The sequence below is a fragment of the Populus nigra genome, chromosome 13 (genome assembly GCF_951802175.1).
Source record: "Populus nigra chromosome 13, ddPopNigr1.1, whole genome shotgun sequence".
In the NCBI taxonomy this organism is placed as follows: Eukaryota; Viridiplantae; Streptophyta; class Magnoliopsida; order Malpighiales; family Salicaceae; genus Populus; species Populus nigra.
Genome location: NC_084864.1, coordinates 10,902,760 through 10,918,191, shown reverse-complemented (window position 1 = coordinate 10,918,191; position 15,432 = coordinate 10,902,760). Strand labels below are relative to the sequence as shown.

Below are 15,432 nucleotides of genomic sequence, written 5' to 3'. Positions count from 1 at the left end.
AGGCATGTGCTCTCTGCCTTTTCTCATGTTAAGATATTCCCTTCAATGGAGGGGGCCACTTCAGTTTTGTGGGAGGGAGGGAGATGAAAGCATATGATCTGAGCTGAGATGCAGGTTTAATTATCATCAGCTGTGGGCTTGTCTCAAGTTTTTTAAAAAACAATGATGACAGAAGCCGACTTTTTTTTTGAAGGATTTTGGCACATAAACACATAATCCAGCCAGCCAGCCTGCAATTTACGAGTCTCAAAACACATGCAAGTGGCTTTGGTTCTTGGATTTGCCTAGATTACACCAGACCTAGCCATGTTATTGATATTGCTAGCAAATTAATAAAAGAATATCAGAACTCTATTATCCACGTCTAATAGCATCTCTAATGGCAGGAGAGCCATAAAAAAACAACTACCAAAATGTTTTTTATCTATTGATTTTGAGTCTCCAAGAGGATAGCTATGCCCGATGATAAAAAAAAAAAAAAATTGTCACAATAAAGAGTTTTTGAGGAAAATCATAAAATAAAGGGAAAATCTTAACTATTTTTTTTCTCTTCTCACCTCTCTATTTTATCGATATATATAAACTACAAAATAATTTGTTAAAATGGTTTTTTATATTGAAATACCACATGATGAGTGTTAGAGAATAATATAAATGATATTTTGAGACTTCACCTTACAGTTTAAGCTTTTAGGTTGAATTGATTCTTTGACATGGTATCAGAGTCTTAATGACCAAGTAGTCACGAGTTTGAATCTCACCATTCTCATTTATTTAATAAAAATTAAACACGACGTAATGCGAGTCTTTGCAAGTTTTAAATTCAAAGGGATTTCATTTGAGGGGATGTGTTAGAGAATAATATAAATCATATCTTAAAGTCTCACCTAACAGTTTAAACTATTGGGTTAAAATAATTCTTTGACAATAAAAAAAAAAGAACCAAATGACTTTTGCCAATGCCCTAATAATAGATAAGCAGCATGAGATTTATCACACTCACATTTCTTTTATATGATTAGATAGTAGAGAATATCCTCAAATTAATTTTTATATATTAAGTTTAAATCAATCCTTCTAATTCAATTAAAGAAACACCTGGCTTGAATAATTTTTTAGAAATTAACGTCTTCACTACAATTCCTTTTTCTTTTCTTCTCATTTGGAAGGAAAAAACCTATTGTCAAGAAGTAATCAAAAAGAAATTATTATCTTTTCTATGAAACTTGATTAGCTCAAAAGGTCGGCTAGGGACATGATTCGAGCCAAGTTTTATATAAAAATAAGAAAATATTTGATTTTGCGTGACTTATTCAAAATTCAGATTGACCGATCTACATAAATAAAACCGACTTCTTTTTGTAAAAAAAACATTTTGTGTTTAGCTTGTTGAGATCACTCCATGTTTGAAGTTGTTTGTTGCCATAATCATTTGACCTTGAGAAAATTGCACCATTAATCTTTAGATTTACAAGTGATGTTTCATATCGCGGTCGCGGTCTAATAATATATTTAAAAATAATTATTTTTTTATTTTTAAATTATATTTTTATATTTTTAAATCGTTTTGATGTGTAGATGTCAAAAATAAACTTTAAAAAATAAAAAAAATATTTTAATATATTTCTAAAAAGAAAACTAAATTTCCAAACAGGAATTGCAATCATGCAGGCTTCGGCTGTTCATTTATCCCATATTCACTTTGAAGCTATGAGCTGTGACAATGAAGCCACCTACATAAGTGGCTCTAAGACATCTTATTGTTTTGTTTTTGTTTTTGTCGGTGGCAATAGCGTGTGTCTGTGTATGGCTAAGCAGTCCTTAGCGAATTTGCCAGCCCATAGTGACATGGTTCTTTCAGCACTAGCCGGCAAAAAAACTTCATTTTCTCCTCCCCCCAACTTTATTTTTTTATTTTTTTAAAAAAAAGCTGTACCTAATATTTTTTTCAATGATAAGAAATATTTCCCTTTCAATTAAAATTAACCATAAACAAAGGCAACATGTCACTTAAAAATTATAAAATCGCATAGTGTACTAAAAATAAAATAAGAAAAAAATAAATTCTAAAGCATTCTAAAGGTTTTTTAAAATTTTAATAGGTTTTTATTTCACGGTTCGGTTTTTTTGGTTAATTTTTTATTTTATTGATTTTTTAATTTTTTTTCTCACCTCTAGAATGCTGTATGAAAGAAATGTGCTTAAAGATTTAATCCTTTTGTAAATATTTTACTATGCATATATATTTATATATATTATGGTTGAACTCTTAAAGTTATTAAATTCAGAGTTACTAATTAAGGGATTTTTCTTACATACTTTATACTATAAATTATTTTTTTTCTGGATTCTCTTTTGTTTCTTTCATTTTCCTAGTATAGTATGTGATAAATTCGTTCTTTAAGAAATATAATTCACTTTTTATGGTTAATTGTCAAAGTATGTGCCACGAATCACCATTTTTGTAATGGAAAGGCACAAAAAAAAACTTCATAAAATCAATATTAACTAGAATGATAAAATCCAAGAAAAAATAAAAAATTATGTAACCTTATTTGCATTTTTTAATTATTTTTTCTACAAAACAACAATTTGATATTGAAAAAAAATGGCACAACTACCAGTAATAGATCACTGTGAGTTTTAAGGGTGAGAAAAAAACTAAAAAATCGATTAAATCAAGAAAATTAAAAAAAAATAATTGAAAAAACCGAACCGAAAAAAAACCAATTAAAATTTTGAAAAAATCTACCGGTTCGGTTCGATTTTTGCTTTATAAGCCTGAAACCAAAAAAACCGAACCAAACCAAACCCAAACAAAAAAAAACCGAGCCAAAACCAAGCCAAACTGAAAAAACCGAGTCAAACCTGTTTGAACCAGTTTCTGCCCTAAAAAACCGAACCGAACCGAAACCGGTTGGTTTGAACCAGTTTCGGTTTCAATTTTTTAAAAAAATATTTGATTTAATTATTTTTTTATAAAAATTGAATCGAACTAAAAATAATCACTCCTAGTAAGTTTTTTTTATGTTAGTCTAAAGCCATTTGCTAAAAAAACCAATACACAAACAAAATTCACATGCCCATTAAATAGCCAGCCATGTTCCTCTTTTAGCAATCACCCACTTCCATGTGGAAGTTGCAAATTGCAATATTAAAAATAGCTGGCCTCTTGGTCCAATTATGCTAATAACTTAACCTAATTTTTTTTCCCCTTGAAAAAATTTATTAAACCTGACCCAAGTCAACATCCAAATCATAGGGTGGTCTAGATCTATTTTTTGTTTTATTTTTTTAATATTAAAATAATATTATTTTGATTTTTTTAGATAAATCAAGTCTTAATCAAATATTAATTAATATCTTATCTTTTAAACTTGACCTAGATCAAATCCCATGTCAATCAGTTTATTAGTGGACCTGAATTTAAGAAAATATTGTTTCTATGACTTTATGAGGTGGGTTCAAATGATGGAAACAATTTTTATTTTTATTTTTATTTTTAAAATAAAATAGGTTAATTACAAAATTCTTTAGCATTAAAGATGATGTGAGATTTAGAATAGAACCCAGCAATTCCTTTTAAATATCGAGAAGACTTATCTTGCCTCTTGGTGGATCACTCGATAATTGATGACATTCACAGATTTAATTATCATGATTGTGAGTTTTTCTGTCCACTTCAATCAACTGCATCAATGCTTCTCTTGGCTTGTTACATATTATAATTACAGTTGTTTTTTAAAATATTTTTTATATTAAAATATATTAAAATATTATTTTTTTATTTTTTAAAAATTATTTTTTTAAATTAACACATCAAAACAATTCAAAACATATAAATAAATAAATTTTTTAAAAACAAGAATGCCAAACTGTTAAAATTCCCAGCAAGAAGGTAGGCTAGATAACCAAGTCGTTGGTCCCCATGTCACAGGGCTTCTCTGACTTCCAGTTTTTTTTTTTTTTTTTTTTTTTTTTTTAATTTTTTCTCCTTTGATGTCTCAACTGTTCTTTCTTTCAAAATCAATGGCGTCTCTGGAAATGTCTGGGGCAGCCAAAATTAACTAGTTGTCATGAACAAGCGTCCAGACTTTTATATAGACTGTCTAAAACAATGAAAAAGAAAATAGAAGAAAATCTTTTTTCTTACTGCACCCATTAGACGTGGTTTGCATTATACCGCGGGTTGGGTTAATTTTTTTTAATATAAAAAATATTCAAGTTATAACAGTATTCTTTTAAAAATTAAGAAAAATAAGAGATAATTTTATAAAAAGAAAAAAATACAAGTTTAATTACTAGAAAATCAAATGTTGAATTGCGAAAAAGAATAACTCCATACAAAATAAATTGAATAAAACAATGAAAGGGAAAACTAAAAAAATCGATTAAAATAAATAAAAAAATCAAGTCAACTCGGGTTAACTCACCTGGGATATGAGATTGAGATAACCCTATAGAAAAGGAAGCTACAAAAATCACAAAGCTGGATGCCTGATAACATAATTTTGAAGGATAAAAATGAAAAAAAATCAATTAAAAAAATCTAAAAAAACAAAGTCAAATCAGGCTACGAAACTCATGATCTGGGTCATGAAACCGAGTTACCCCATAAAAGAAAGACTTCAAAAAATCATGAAGCAAAATTTTCAATCATCAAGAAAAAATAGATAGTAATCATAAGAACAATGACCAAATGTGGTATAAAAACTAAATGAAATAAAACAACAAGAGAAGGAATTGAAAAATAAAATAAATCAAGAAAATGATAAAAAAAAACAAACAAAAAAATGAGTATCAAATCTGGTATAAAAATTAAATAAAATAAAATAACGATGGATGAAAATGAAAATGAAAAATAAAATAAATCAAGATAAGAATAAAAAAACAAAAAATAATAGCAATAAAAAGAATAAAGACTAAATATTATATATGAAAAATTAGAAGATGATGAAATTAAAAAAAATTTTAATTTTATAAATTATTTCAAACAAAATAAATAATAAAAAAAACATTGATGAGATTCAAAGAAACAAATTAAAAAGCTACTTTGAAAACAAATTTTTAGAACCACGTTTAACAAATTTTTAAAGATGATTAAGTTATTGTACTGTACTGAGAAAATATGAAAAAAACCTCTATGTCCTCATTCAATTTGAAGATGACTTTTGAACCACAAGAAAAAGACTGTTCCACCCCTAAGAGGCTTAATGATTTTTTTAAAAGAATAAAATAATTATTTCAATGTTCCAACTCATATTATGATTTGAATCCTGGTATACATAAAAAAACCAAGCACTTAAAGGTTTTTTCTAGTCTGGCTAATAAGAAAAATACCATTCTACTTTGGGATTGATAATTTTTCTTTAAATTAACAAAAAAAATCATTTTACTATTTTAATCCAAAATAATTTCAATAGGTAAACCATCTCAAAAATAAAAAAAGAAAAAGAAAAAAAATTGATTGTTTTTCCCTACCATCTCTTTCAATTTTGACACATTCGAAAAGTCCCCCAGAGGTGGAAACAGCCTACCTTCAAATCGTTTGTGTGGACACCCCCACCCCCCCAACCTTTCGTCCCGACGAAAAATTTGTGGTAATCCACAGAAAAAAAGAGATCACATCATGATGGTGGTACTGTGACAGCGGCATGCATGCTCCCCTCTTGTGGGCCTCGCATATGGACGTTGTATAAACTTTGACCGTCTCATATTTTCCATGCATAATATAATATCATATAATATAATAATATTTCACCATGCCAACAATATTTGAACCTGTACCCTCCTCCTTTTTAAAATTTTTAATTAACCATCTGGTTTGGTTTAGTGATAAAAATTTAGAAATAAAAAGTTTATTTTTTTTTAGTTTCAAGTTCGAGCCCTGTGATTGCTCATATGATGGTCACTGGAGGCTTACATGGTCATTAATTTCAGAACCCGTGAAATTAGTTGAGGTATGTGCAAATTAACCTGGATATTCATATTAAACTATATAAATAAAAAAAATTTCCAAGTTATTGGACTGGTAAAATGGGCATTCAAGTGCTTCTTTCTTTCGTAACGGACATGGAATAGTGAAGGGTGAGATCTCATTGCATCTCACTCCTCAAAGCTTATGATATTTTAATTTAATGACAAAGATTTTGCTTTCATGAGAATTGGACTTAATTATACTATTTTGCTGAGAATTCAATAAATTAAGGAGTGAGGGGTGCTTGAAGCATACATGAAGATTGTTTTCCATAGTATTTTTTCTTGAAAATACATCAAAATAATGTTTTATTTTTATTTTTTTGATATCAGTGTATCGAAATGATCCAAAAACACTAAGAAATTCTCCCAAACACTCTTGAAATACGATGGAATCTTAGTTTTCTCGACATAAAAAATATGTTATTTTTTGGCTTAATGTCAATTGATGTATAAAATAATTTAAAAAATATGGAAGAATTTATTTATAATTGAGAAAGAATCTGTTTGTTTTTGTGTTTCAAAAATAATTTTAAAAAATTAAATTTTTTTATTTCAAATTATTTTTTCATATTGTTTTGAATTTTTGATAGGTTAATATTAAAAATAATTTTTAAAAATAAAAAAAATATTATTTTAATATAATTTTAAACATAAAATTACTTTAAAAAATAACTTTCATGACCCTTCCAATCCCAACAACACGTCCCTTTTGAGCACCATACCCTCCACTTTAGTGAGAATTGATATGAAAGAATAACTAAAATTGACAAGCACTGAAAAACAACAGTGTCCAAGGAAAGCAGATCCATGTTGTGGCCGCGGACAGAGGAGACATCTAAATTTAGCTCCGAGGTGAGGATGGCGAAGAACACTAGAGCCTCTCGAAGGTCAAAAACTCACCCCCACACTTTTCTCTCTCCTTGAAAAAAAAAAAAAAAAAAACCCAACACCATCGCAACACGGTTTTGACTCTTGAACAACCATATTTACTTTATTAAAAAAAAAATAGAGAAAAAATCAAAATAAAAAAATTAGACGAAAACACAAACGCAGAGCAGAAGCCATTCTCTCTCTCTCTCTCTCTCTCTCTCTCCCTCTCTCTCCCTCCCTCCCCTTCTTGATCCATTAAAGGTAGAAGAAGAAGAAAATCTTGCAAAAGGAGAAAACCCATTAGAGCTGTATTGATGTATTGTTGCATGTAAATAGGTGTAGAAACCCATTTTTTATTGTTTTAACAATAGCTGCTGCTGCTGAATCTCCAATGCGGTATTTGAAAGGACCACAAACAAGGGAAGGAGAAAGGGAAATAGAAAGGAGAATAAGAGATAACAGCGACAACATTACAGGAACCCAGAAGGGAAATCTTATCTGTGATAGGTGTGGATCTGATGGTGAGTTGGGTATTGTTGGAACAAGCGGGGAAGGAGCTAGAACTTGTCGCCTTTGCTAGGTTTGTGCTGGTGAGGCTGCATAGAAAAGGAATATGCAGCTTCACATCTCGCGTAGCATGAGAAGCATCACTATATCTTCTAGCAGCAACAATGGGTTTATTGACTTAATGAAGATCAAAGTCGCAGCTCGCCATATCTCTTATAGAACCCTTTTTCATACTATACTCATTCTCGCTTTTTTGTTACCTTTTGTATTCATTCTCACTGCTTTGGTTACCCTTGAAGGAGTCAACAAGTGTTCCTCATTTGGTGAGTTTTTTTTTTTTTAATTGGCTTTTACTTGTTTTCAAGGTTTTTTGTGTTCAAGTGTTTGGGCTTTTTTTTGTTATTTTGATTGTGATTGTTTCTTCATGTGGTTGGTGGATCTTCATTTGATTTGGGTTGTGATTGCTTTCTAATTTCATGATCTTGTTATTGTTTGTATGTATGCATTTGGCTGTGAGGTGTTTGGATCTTGATTTGATTTGGGGTTCGGTTGTTTTTCACATGTGATGCATTCGTGTCTTGTTTTAATCACATTTTGTTACATCTATGCATATTTTTCATGAATGTGCCTTATGTTTCTTTTGAACATTGATGGTTAATATTTTCAATTTGCTTACCTCTTTTTTCTGCAACGCTAATACCTTGTTCTCTCCGCTCATATACATGTTTAAATACACTCACGGATGGCATTCATTTGATTATGATTTTCACATTTGTGATTGATATCAAGGGTGATGGATCTAATTTTGATTTAATAGCTCATTATATTTGTTGGCATAGAAATTTCTTGCAGGCGAACGTATTTCAGCTGTTTAACTCGGCTCCAGATTTCTTGATCTAGCATGATTAATTAATGGATTTTTCCATTTCCATTTATTTTTCATGCGTGTTCGCACGCTTCTAATAACCAATGAGGCTTTGAACTTGTAAATTTATTGGGGATAGATTTCAATTCATTAATTTATGAATTCTGGGAGATTAGTATTGTTTATTGTTTATGATAAAGATGAGCTAAATAAAGATTTGATGGAGTCTTAATTAATAGTAATTCACTGATACTTCAAACTGAAGCAGACTTCTAAAGAACATAAAGTCACAATTTTAGATTAATTATTTGGTTCTCCTGGCTGTTTCATTTTTTTAATCCTTTGTTTTTTGTGAAATTTGTTTACCGTGTTTATAATTCAAATTACTGAAATGTTACAGAGCAATCTGGATCTGCTTTTAGATGTCTATACTTACTGGATCAGGGTCTAGGATCACAATTTCATGATGCTGCTTCTGTGTTTGTGGCGGATGCTTAATTCTTGTTCTTGCTTTGCTTTTGCACCGCAGATTGTTTAGGTAGACGGTTAGGACCAAGGCTTCTTGGTAGAGTAGATGATTCAGGGGTAAGTAAGCCTTTTCCTTCATCCTTACTGTTTCAGATTAAGATATTACCTCCTCTCCTACTTTTTGTTAATGGTGTTATCACAAGTTGAATACTTATGCTGGTGGTAATGATGTAACAGAGGCTCGTTAAAGACTTTTACAAGATACTCAATCAAGTTAAAAACGAGGAAATCCCAGATGGTGTAAAGCTCCCAGCTTCTTTTAGCCACCTAGTTTCTGAAATGAAGAACAATCAGTATGATGCAAGGACATTTGCATTCATGTTGAGGGCTATGGTATGTGTCGAGTTATTCAAACATAGACACAATTAATTTAAGATGTGGTTCGTTTCCTTATTCTTAAATTATTGGGAGGAGAGCAGGGTTGAAAAGTAGGTTTTAGCTTCATGGATCCATACTTGTTTCTGCATCTTTCATTTTGTTTCAAACTAGTTATATCACTCAATGAGGGTTGAATCTATTACCAAGTATTAGACAGGAATTATATTTGAACTTTTTTTGTACATGCTCATGTTCTTGTTTTCTGTTAATAGTAATCTTAACATTTGGGAGTTTTTAACTGGAGAAATATATGAAATTTGGGTGACACATCTTATTAGTAGTTATTATGATTTTTTGTTTGCTTGCAAAAGAAAGAAAAGGGATTCCAAAGAGAGGGGTATAAAATATATAATACTTGAAATCTTGTCCCTGTGTATTCTATCAAATAATGATTTTCTGGAAGGGATCTCTGCATGGTTCTATGAACGATTGCTATTAAATTATCGTATGCTAAAATGTCATGGACAACTGAAGAGAAGATCTAAAAGAATTAGAGCTATTGCTATTCAATTATTGCTTGCTGAAAAATGAATTATCAGTTTCATCCTCCAATACCTTGTTTTATGTCTTGACTGAAAAAGAGTAATTAGAAATGAAATGCCAATTCAATCTATCTTGAACACTTTAGCTGATTCTAATTCCCACTTATAGAAGACTATTCTAAACCTAAAGAATTCCATTGGATGATGGATTTCAAGTAGATATATGTTTATGCCCTATTCCAGGTCTGATGTCTTCAATTGTAGCCTATAGATCACCAATTCTACCTTCAAACTTACACTTGATTGCCAATCAATCAGCTTTTTTCATTAACAATGTGATAAAGGAGGTGACCCTAGTTTTGAGACCTTTCATGCCATGTCTGATACTGCTTTTATATCAACTATTGTTGTTGCTTATTTTTTGCATGACATTCTCCTTGATGAGTGTCTGATACTGAGTTTTGATTTATTGTTTGCTTGGCATCTTGGTCAGGTTGACACAGGATTGTCCACAGGACGTCCTGTTGCATTTCTATTCTCTAGGTTGTTCTGTTGTGAGAATCTTCTATTGTTGTGAGGCTTTAATTATTTTTTGACTTTGGAGATACCATTAATTGTTTATTGATGATGTGCTCTTAGAATTAGTTTGTTGGAAAAAGAAGAGTGACACAAATTCTTGACCCTTAACTCATGACCTGCTGACATGGATGAGTAAATTCAATCATTTTTTTTATATAGGCAAGGAAGCTATATGTTAGAGTTTGGATCCTACTATTTAAAAATGAAAGATAAAACATTATTATTATATTGTTGTTATATCAGAATTACTTTTTGTGGAAGAAGGAAAAATTAAGAAGAGCAAAAATGAATTGACATACTTAATGATTCATTATATGAACCAATGAAAGAAAAAGTCCATCATGTTATTTTTTTAATTATTACTGTATTTTCTTTTTCTAGGTCCTAATCCTTTTATTTGATTAATTTTTAATTCAATATGAGTACAATGTTGGTGTGGGTCAAGAGTTTGGGTCACTCGTGGTTTGCAGCCTCCTTTTAATGGTCATGATCCCTTTCACACCCAAATACATATTTTTAAATTAAGTTATTTTGTGGGCTAACTTGCTATTAATATGGCTTTTCATTATTCAATATTAGATTGAATTATTCTACTCAACTTTGATAGAGCTCAAATGGTGCAGTCATGTTACCAATACATTTGTATGTTTTAAGTTTGGATCCCTTAACTGCAACACGTTCATGCTACTCTGTGTCATTGAAGTGGGATGTGAAATTTGTATTTGCTTTCTTTTGTTATGTATTTGATTGATCCATCGATTTCATTTTCGTTCTCTTTTCTTATCCTTTATCCACATATATGCATAAATTCATATGTATAGAGAGGGCATTTACCCATGCCACTCCAATAGAAAATAAGAAATAAAAATCTGCTGGGTTGTTAAGAAATATTTTCAACTAATGTCATTCTTTTCTTTTTATCTTTCACAGATGGAAAAATTGGAAAGAGAAATTAGGGAATCTAAATTTTCAGAGCTGATGAACAAACACTTTGCTGCAAGTTCCATCCCGAAAAGCATCCACTGTCTCTCTCTACGTCTGACTGATGAATATTCCTCCAATGCTCATGCACGTAAACAATTACCTTCTCCAGAGTTCCTTCCTCTGCTCTCCGACAACTCTTACCACCACTTTGTCCTCTCAACCGATAACATTTTGGCTGCCTCAGTTGTTGTCACTTCTACTATCCAGTCATCTTTAAAGCCTGACAACATAGTTTTTCACATCATCACTGACAAGAAAACCTATGCGGGCATGCACTCATGGTTTGCGCTAAACCCAGTCTCCCCTGCTATTGTGGAAGTGAAAGGTGTTCACCAGTTTGACTGGTTAACAAGAGAGAATGTTCCAGTGCTTGAAGCTGTAGAGAATCATAATGGTATCAGGAATTATTACCATGGGAATCACATTGCAGGGGCAAATCTTAGTGATACAACTCCACGAAGATTTGCTTCAAAATTGCAGGCTAGAAGTCCAAAGTATATATCAATACTCAACCATCTTCGGATATATATACCTGAGGTGATCTCATATGAAGTTTATCTTTTCTGTTGTCGTACTTGGAGATTATGAATTATGATGCATATGGTCTATTTTAAAATAACCAGGGACCTAAGATGTTAAAGGGTAAAAAAAGCAACCAAAAAATTATGATGCTAGATGTCATGAGGAAATGTCCTTGTGATTATTTCATGTGCACATATGTAGAAACCACCTGATCTCACTTGGAAAATCTAGTCTTTTACCAGCCATAACAAATCAGGATCTAACTTTAGTATTCTTGAAAGTATCCAGGATTGTTGTGGGAACATTCATTGATTTGTATCGGGAGTGACCCTGTGAATTACTGAAGTTTCTAAAATTTTTAATATATTGAAGTATGAATAAAATGTGATGCTTACAATTTGAAAAAGGAAGATGGATATGGATAACAAATGATGATTTACTGAAAGTAAAATGCTTTCTTTTGGAAGGAAAAAAGAGAAAATATACTAAAGTTTGATGATTATGTCACATGTCCAATGGTAACAAAAATTTCTGAATTCCTTTCATTTCTAACGGCAGCGTTAATCTCCCAAGAACTATTGTATCATTAGTCCAACCTTTGAGGTTTGCCATAGTTTCTGCAATTTTGTTTTGTGCTAGATTTATTTTTTCTTCATCTGCTGGCTCAATATCTTTAGACTAATTGGTTATGTTGAACAGCTCTTTCCAAACCTTGACAAGGTGGTGTTTCTAGATGATGATGTCGTAATCCAGCGTGATTTGTCTCCACTTTGGGAAATTGACCTTAAGGGAAAGGTCAATGGAGCTGTAGAAACTTGTAAAGGTGAAGATGAGTGGGTAATGTCCAAGCATTTCAAGAATTACTTCAATTTTTCACATCCCCTCGTAGCAAAGAATTTGGACCCTGATGAATGTGCATGGGCATATGGAATGAACATATTTGATCTCCGCGCATGGAGGAAAACAAATATTAGAGAAACCTACCATTCCTGGCTGAAAGAGGTAAGCTCACCTGTTCCTGCCACCACCTTTTTTTGGTCTAATAAAACTCTAGGATAATATTAAAGACAGACACTTTCACTAACATGCTCATGCTGTGATATTTGCTATCTTATGTGGCAAGTGACTCATTAAATGTGCTAAAAGGTAACCTTGATCTCAAAAATTGTTATGTGAGAAGCATTGCGCGCTAACAAACAAGCGTTACTAGCTCCAGCTTTTAAAAAAATATCAATATGAGAAGGACCGCATCGGTAAACAACCTTCATCATCATCATTATCATATTCTTTCATTTATGAAGTATTGTTTTTACTTGCTTGCGTGCTCCTCACCTGTCATTGGCTCTGTGCACTCTTAATTTATTTATGAGTACATCACTTCAGGGTGTTTCTCCCTGTAACATTTCAGATATATTCTAGTTTATAGTTTCATATTAGTTGATTGTTGGAATGTTAGTCAAATATCTAACTTCCACGTGGCTCTAAATTCTGGATGAATATCAAACACCACAAATACAAATATTTCGTATTGGGTTATTCTTGTATGCACTGAATATTGGTGAGGTTGTGCTTATAGTGATTTGTATATAACTGTAGGCAAATAAGAGATGCTTTGCCACTGTTTTTCTCTTATTCTGGGTTTTGTTTATGTAGAACCTGAAGTCAAACCTGACAATGTGGAAACTCGGAACCCTACCACCAGCTTTGATTGCATTTAAAGGTCATGTTCATCCAATTGATCCATCCTGGCATATGCTTGGGTTGGGATACCAGAATAAGACAAACATTGAGAGTGTAAAGAAGGCTGCAGTTATCCACTACAATGGTCAGGCAAAACCTTGGCTGGAAATTGGCTTTGAGCATCTTCGACCATTTTGGACCAAATATGTGAATTACTCCAATGATTTTATAAGGAACTGCCACATCCTGGATTCAGTTTGATCAACCATATGGGCTAGAACTAGAATTGGAATGGAAAAAGACAAGTGATTTGGGTGGCATGTAAGTTTTTTCATGGTTGAAAATTTTCTCAAGGTCTACTTGAGAAGGCAAGTAGAAAATCATCCAGAAGGGAGCAGAGTTTCAGGTCTGAATTCTCTGTCATACCTCGTACCTTTGCAGAAAAGGGCCTGATCACCAGCACGGGCATGGGATTCTTTCTTTCAATCTTTAACGTAGCAATCCATCATTTATTTCTTGGTTGGAAAATTGATACTATTAATGGTCTTCCTGCAGAAAGTCTAGTCTGATTTCCTGGCACTTATATTAGAATAAAGCAAATTGCACAAGTTAGAAAGTGCATATGCCAATGCGCCATAGTGCTTGGTGCAGGAAAGAGGAAGGCTAGGGCAGATCTCTAGTGAGGGCTCCAGCATTGGTCTACAAATGTTTCTTCACTTGATTTTTTCCCTCTTCTTGTCATTTTTGCTAGTACCTCCCCATTTTTTCCCCTGTCAATTTAATATCATCAAGGTGAAACATAGGAGTAGGTAATGGAGATTGCTTTATTACAGGTCCCGTTAAATTGGGGAACTTTTTAGGTTATATCTCAGTATTTGTTATGTACGATTCATGAGAAACATTAAAATGTGCAGAAAATTCTTTTTTTTCTAAGGTTCTGTTTCTCCTTGTATCCTTGAGCATTCACTGTTTGTGACTTGTTTTAACATCCATGAAGCTAATGCCAGGTCGCCCAAAACCCATTCACAGCTCTCATGATCCCCATTTTTTTTCTTTTACAAGTGTAATTGTATTAAAGAAAACCGTATAAAATACCAAGGGTATACTCTGAAAAATATTAAGCTCGTTACCTAGATCGATCAGCAACAACTATAGTTTCTGGAAAACCTAATTTTTCTGGAAAACCAAATTTAGAATCGTCGATTATTCGAACAGAAAATCAAAAACCCAGTATCCTAAATGTAACCAGAGGGCCATCTAACCTGGGAAAACATGTGTGCAGGTCCATGATCAATTATGTATTATTTTCTTGTGCAGAATAATTAACTTTCGAGGCACTCCATAATTTGCATGCAGACTGTGTCTCATTTCCTTCTTGGAAAGAACACTGTGCACGACAATGCCCTAAAGGAAGAGATGGTCGCGTAGAGACAGAAATCTTGTGTACAATAATATCTTTAGCAAACAAAAGATTCTTGTTGTTCTTGGAATTTCCTAAGTTGATGATGACAAGAAATCCATTTACTTGTACGATTATCCTTTTCTAAGCATCCAACAACCGAATTTGGCAGCTCTGATCTTTCAAGGCAGAGGTTCCTTGTGCCTAACGCATCCCGATCATCTTGAATGCCCCACACCACACCACACCACATTTGATTTGACCTCTCTTGGAATTTTGCTTTTCTTATCTTTATATCATTAAATTAAATTAATTAAATACCAAGAGATGACCATTAGTGTCCTTTGTCTGCATCATCAATAAGCTTATTTTGATTCTTCCAGGTTTAAAATGGAAGAACCTGAAAGGTTCGTTGACATCACAGATATCTACTTGATCAAAATATTAATGAATGCACACAATATTAAATGAGCCTAATCCCTATCATTATCAAAACAAGAAAGAAGAATTGTATTTGATGTTCCACTCGAGGGAGTGCAATAGGGGGAGAAGGGATTTGTTTCTTTTTTTTTTTTTTATTTGGGTTTATTTTTTCTGTGTATTCTTATCATCCACATGATATTTTATTTGTCTACTCGGCTTGTAGGGTATTCAATGAA

General features: G+C 32.1%; 1 protein-coding gene across 1 annotated transcript; it reads left to right on the top strand.

Annotated features, from left to right (window-relative positions):
- The first annotated feature begins 6,853 nt into the window (after window positions 1–6,853).
- LOC133671049 (probable galacturonosyltransferase 14) lies at window positions 6,854–14,307 on the top strand. The gene is made up of 6 exons (XM_062091670.1): window positions 6,854–7,679; window positions 8,751–8,806; window positions 8,927–9,082; window positions 11,119–11,709; window positions 12,394–12,696; window positions 13,348–14,307. Exons 1-6 carry the CDS (start codon window positions 7,463–7,465, stop codon window positions 13,633–13,635), a joined length of 1,611 nt encoding a protein of 536 aa, XP_061947654.1. The 5' UTR covers window positions 6,854–7,462; the 3' UTR covers window positions 13,636–14,307.
- Window positions 14,308–15,432: the final 1,125 nt, after the last annotated feature.

Bases quoted from the DNA above. Each gene is read 5' to 3' on its own strand.
- LOC133671049 (XM_062091670.1), top strand. From the start codon at position 7,463: ATGCAGCTTCACATCTCGCGTAGCATGAGAAGCATCACTATATCTTCT. The intron at 9,083-11,118 runs GTATGTGTCGAG...TATCTTTCACAG, and splicing joins CATTCATGTTGAGGGCTATG to ATGGAAAAATTGGAAAGAGA. The intron at 11,710-12,393 runs GTGATCTCATAT...TATGTTGAACAG, and splicing joins TTCGGATATATATACCTGAG to CTCTTTCCAAACCTTGACAA.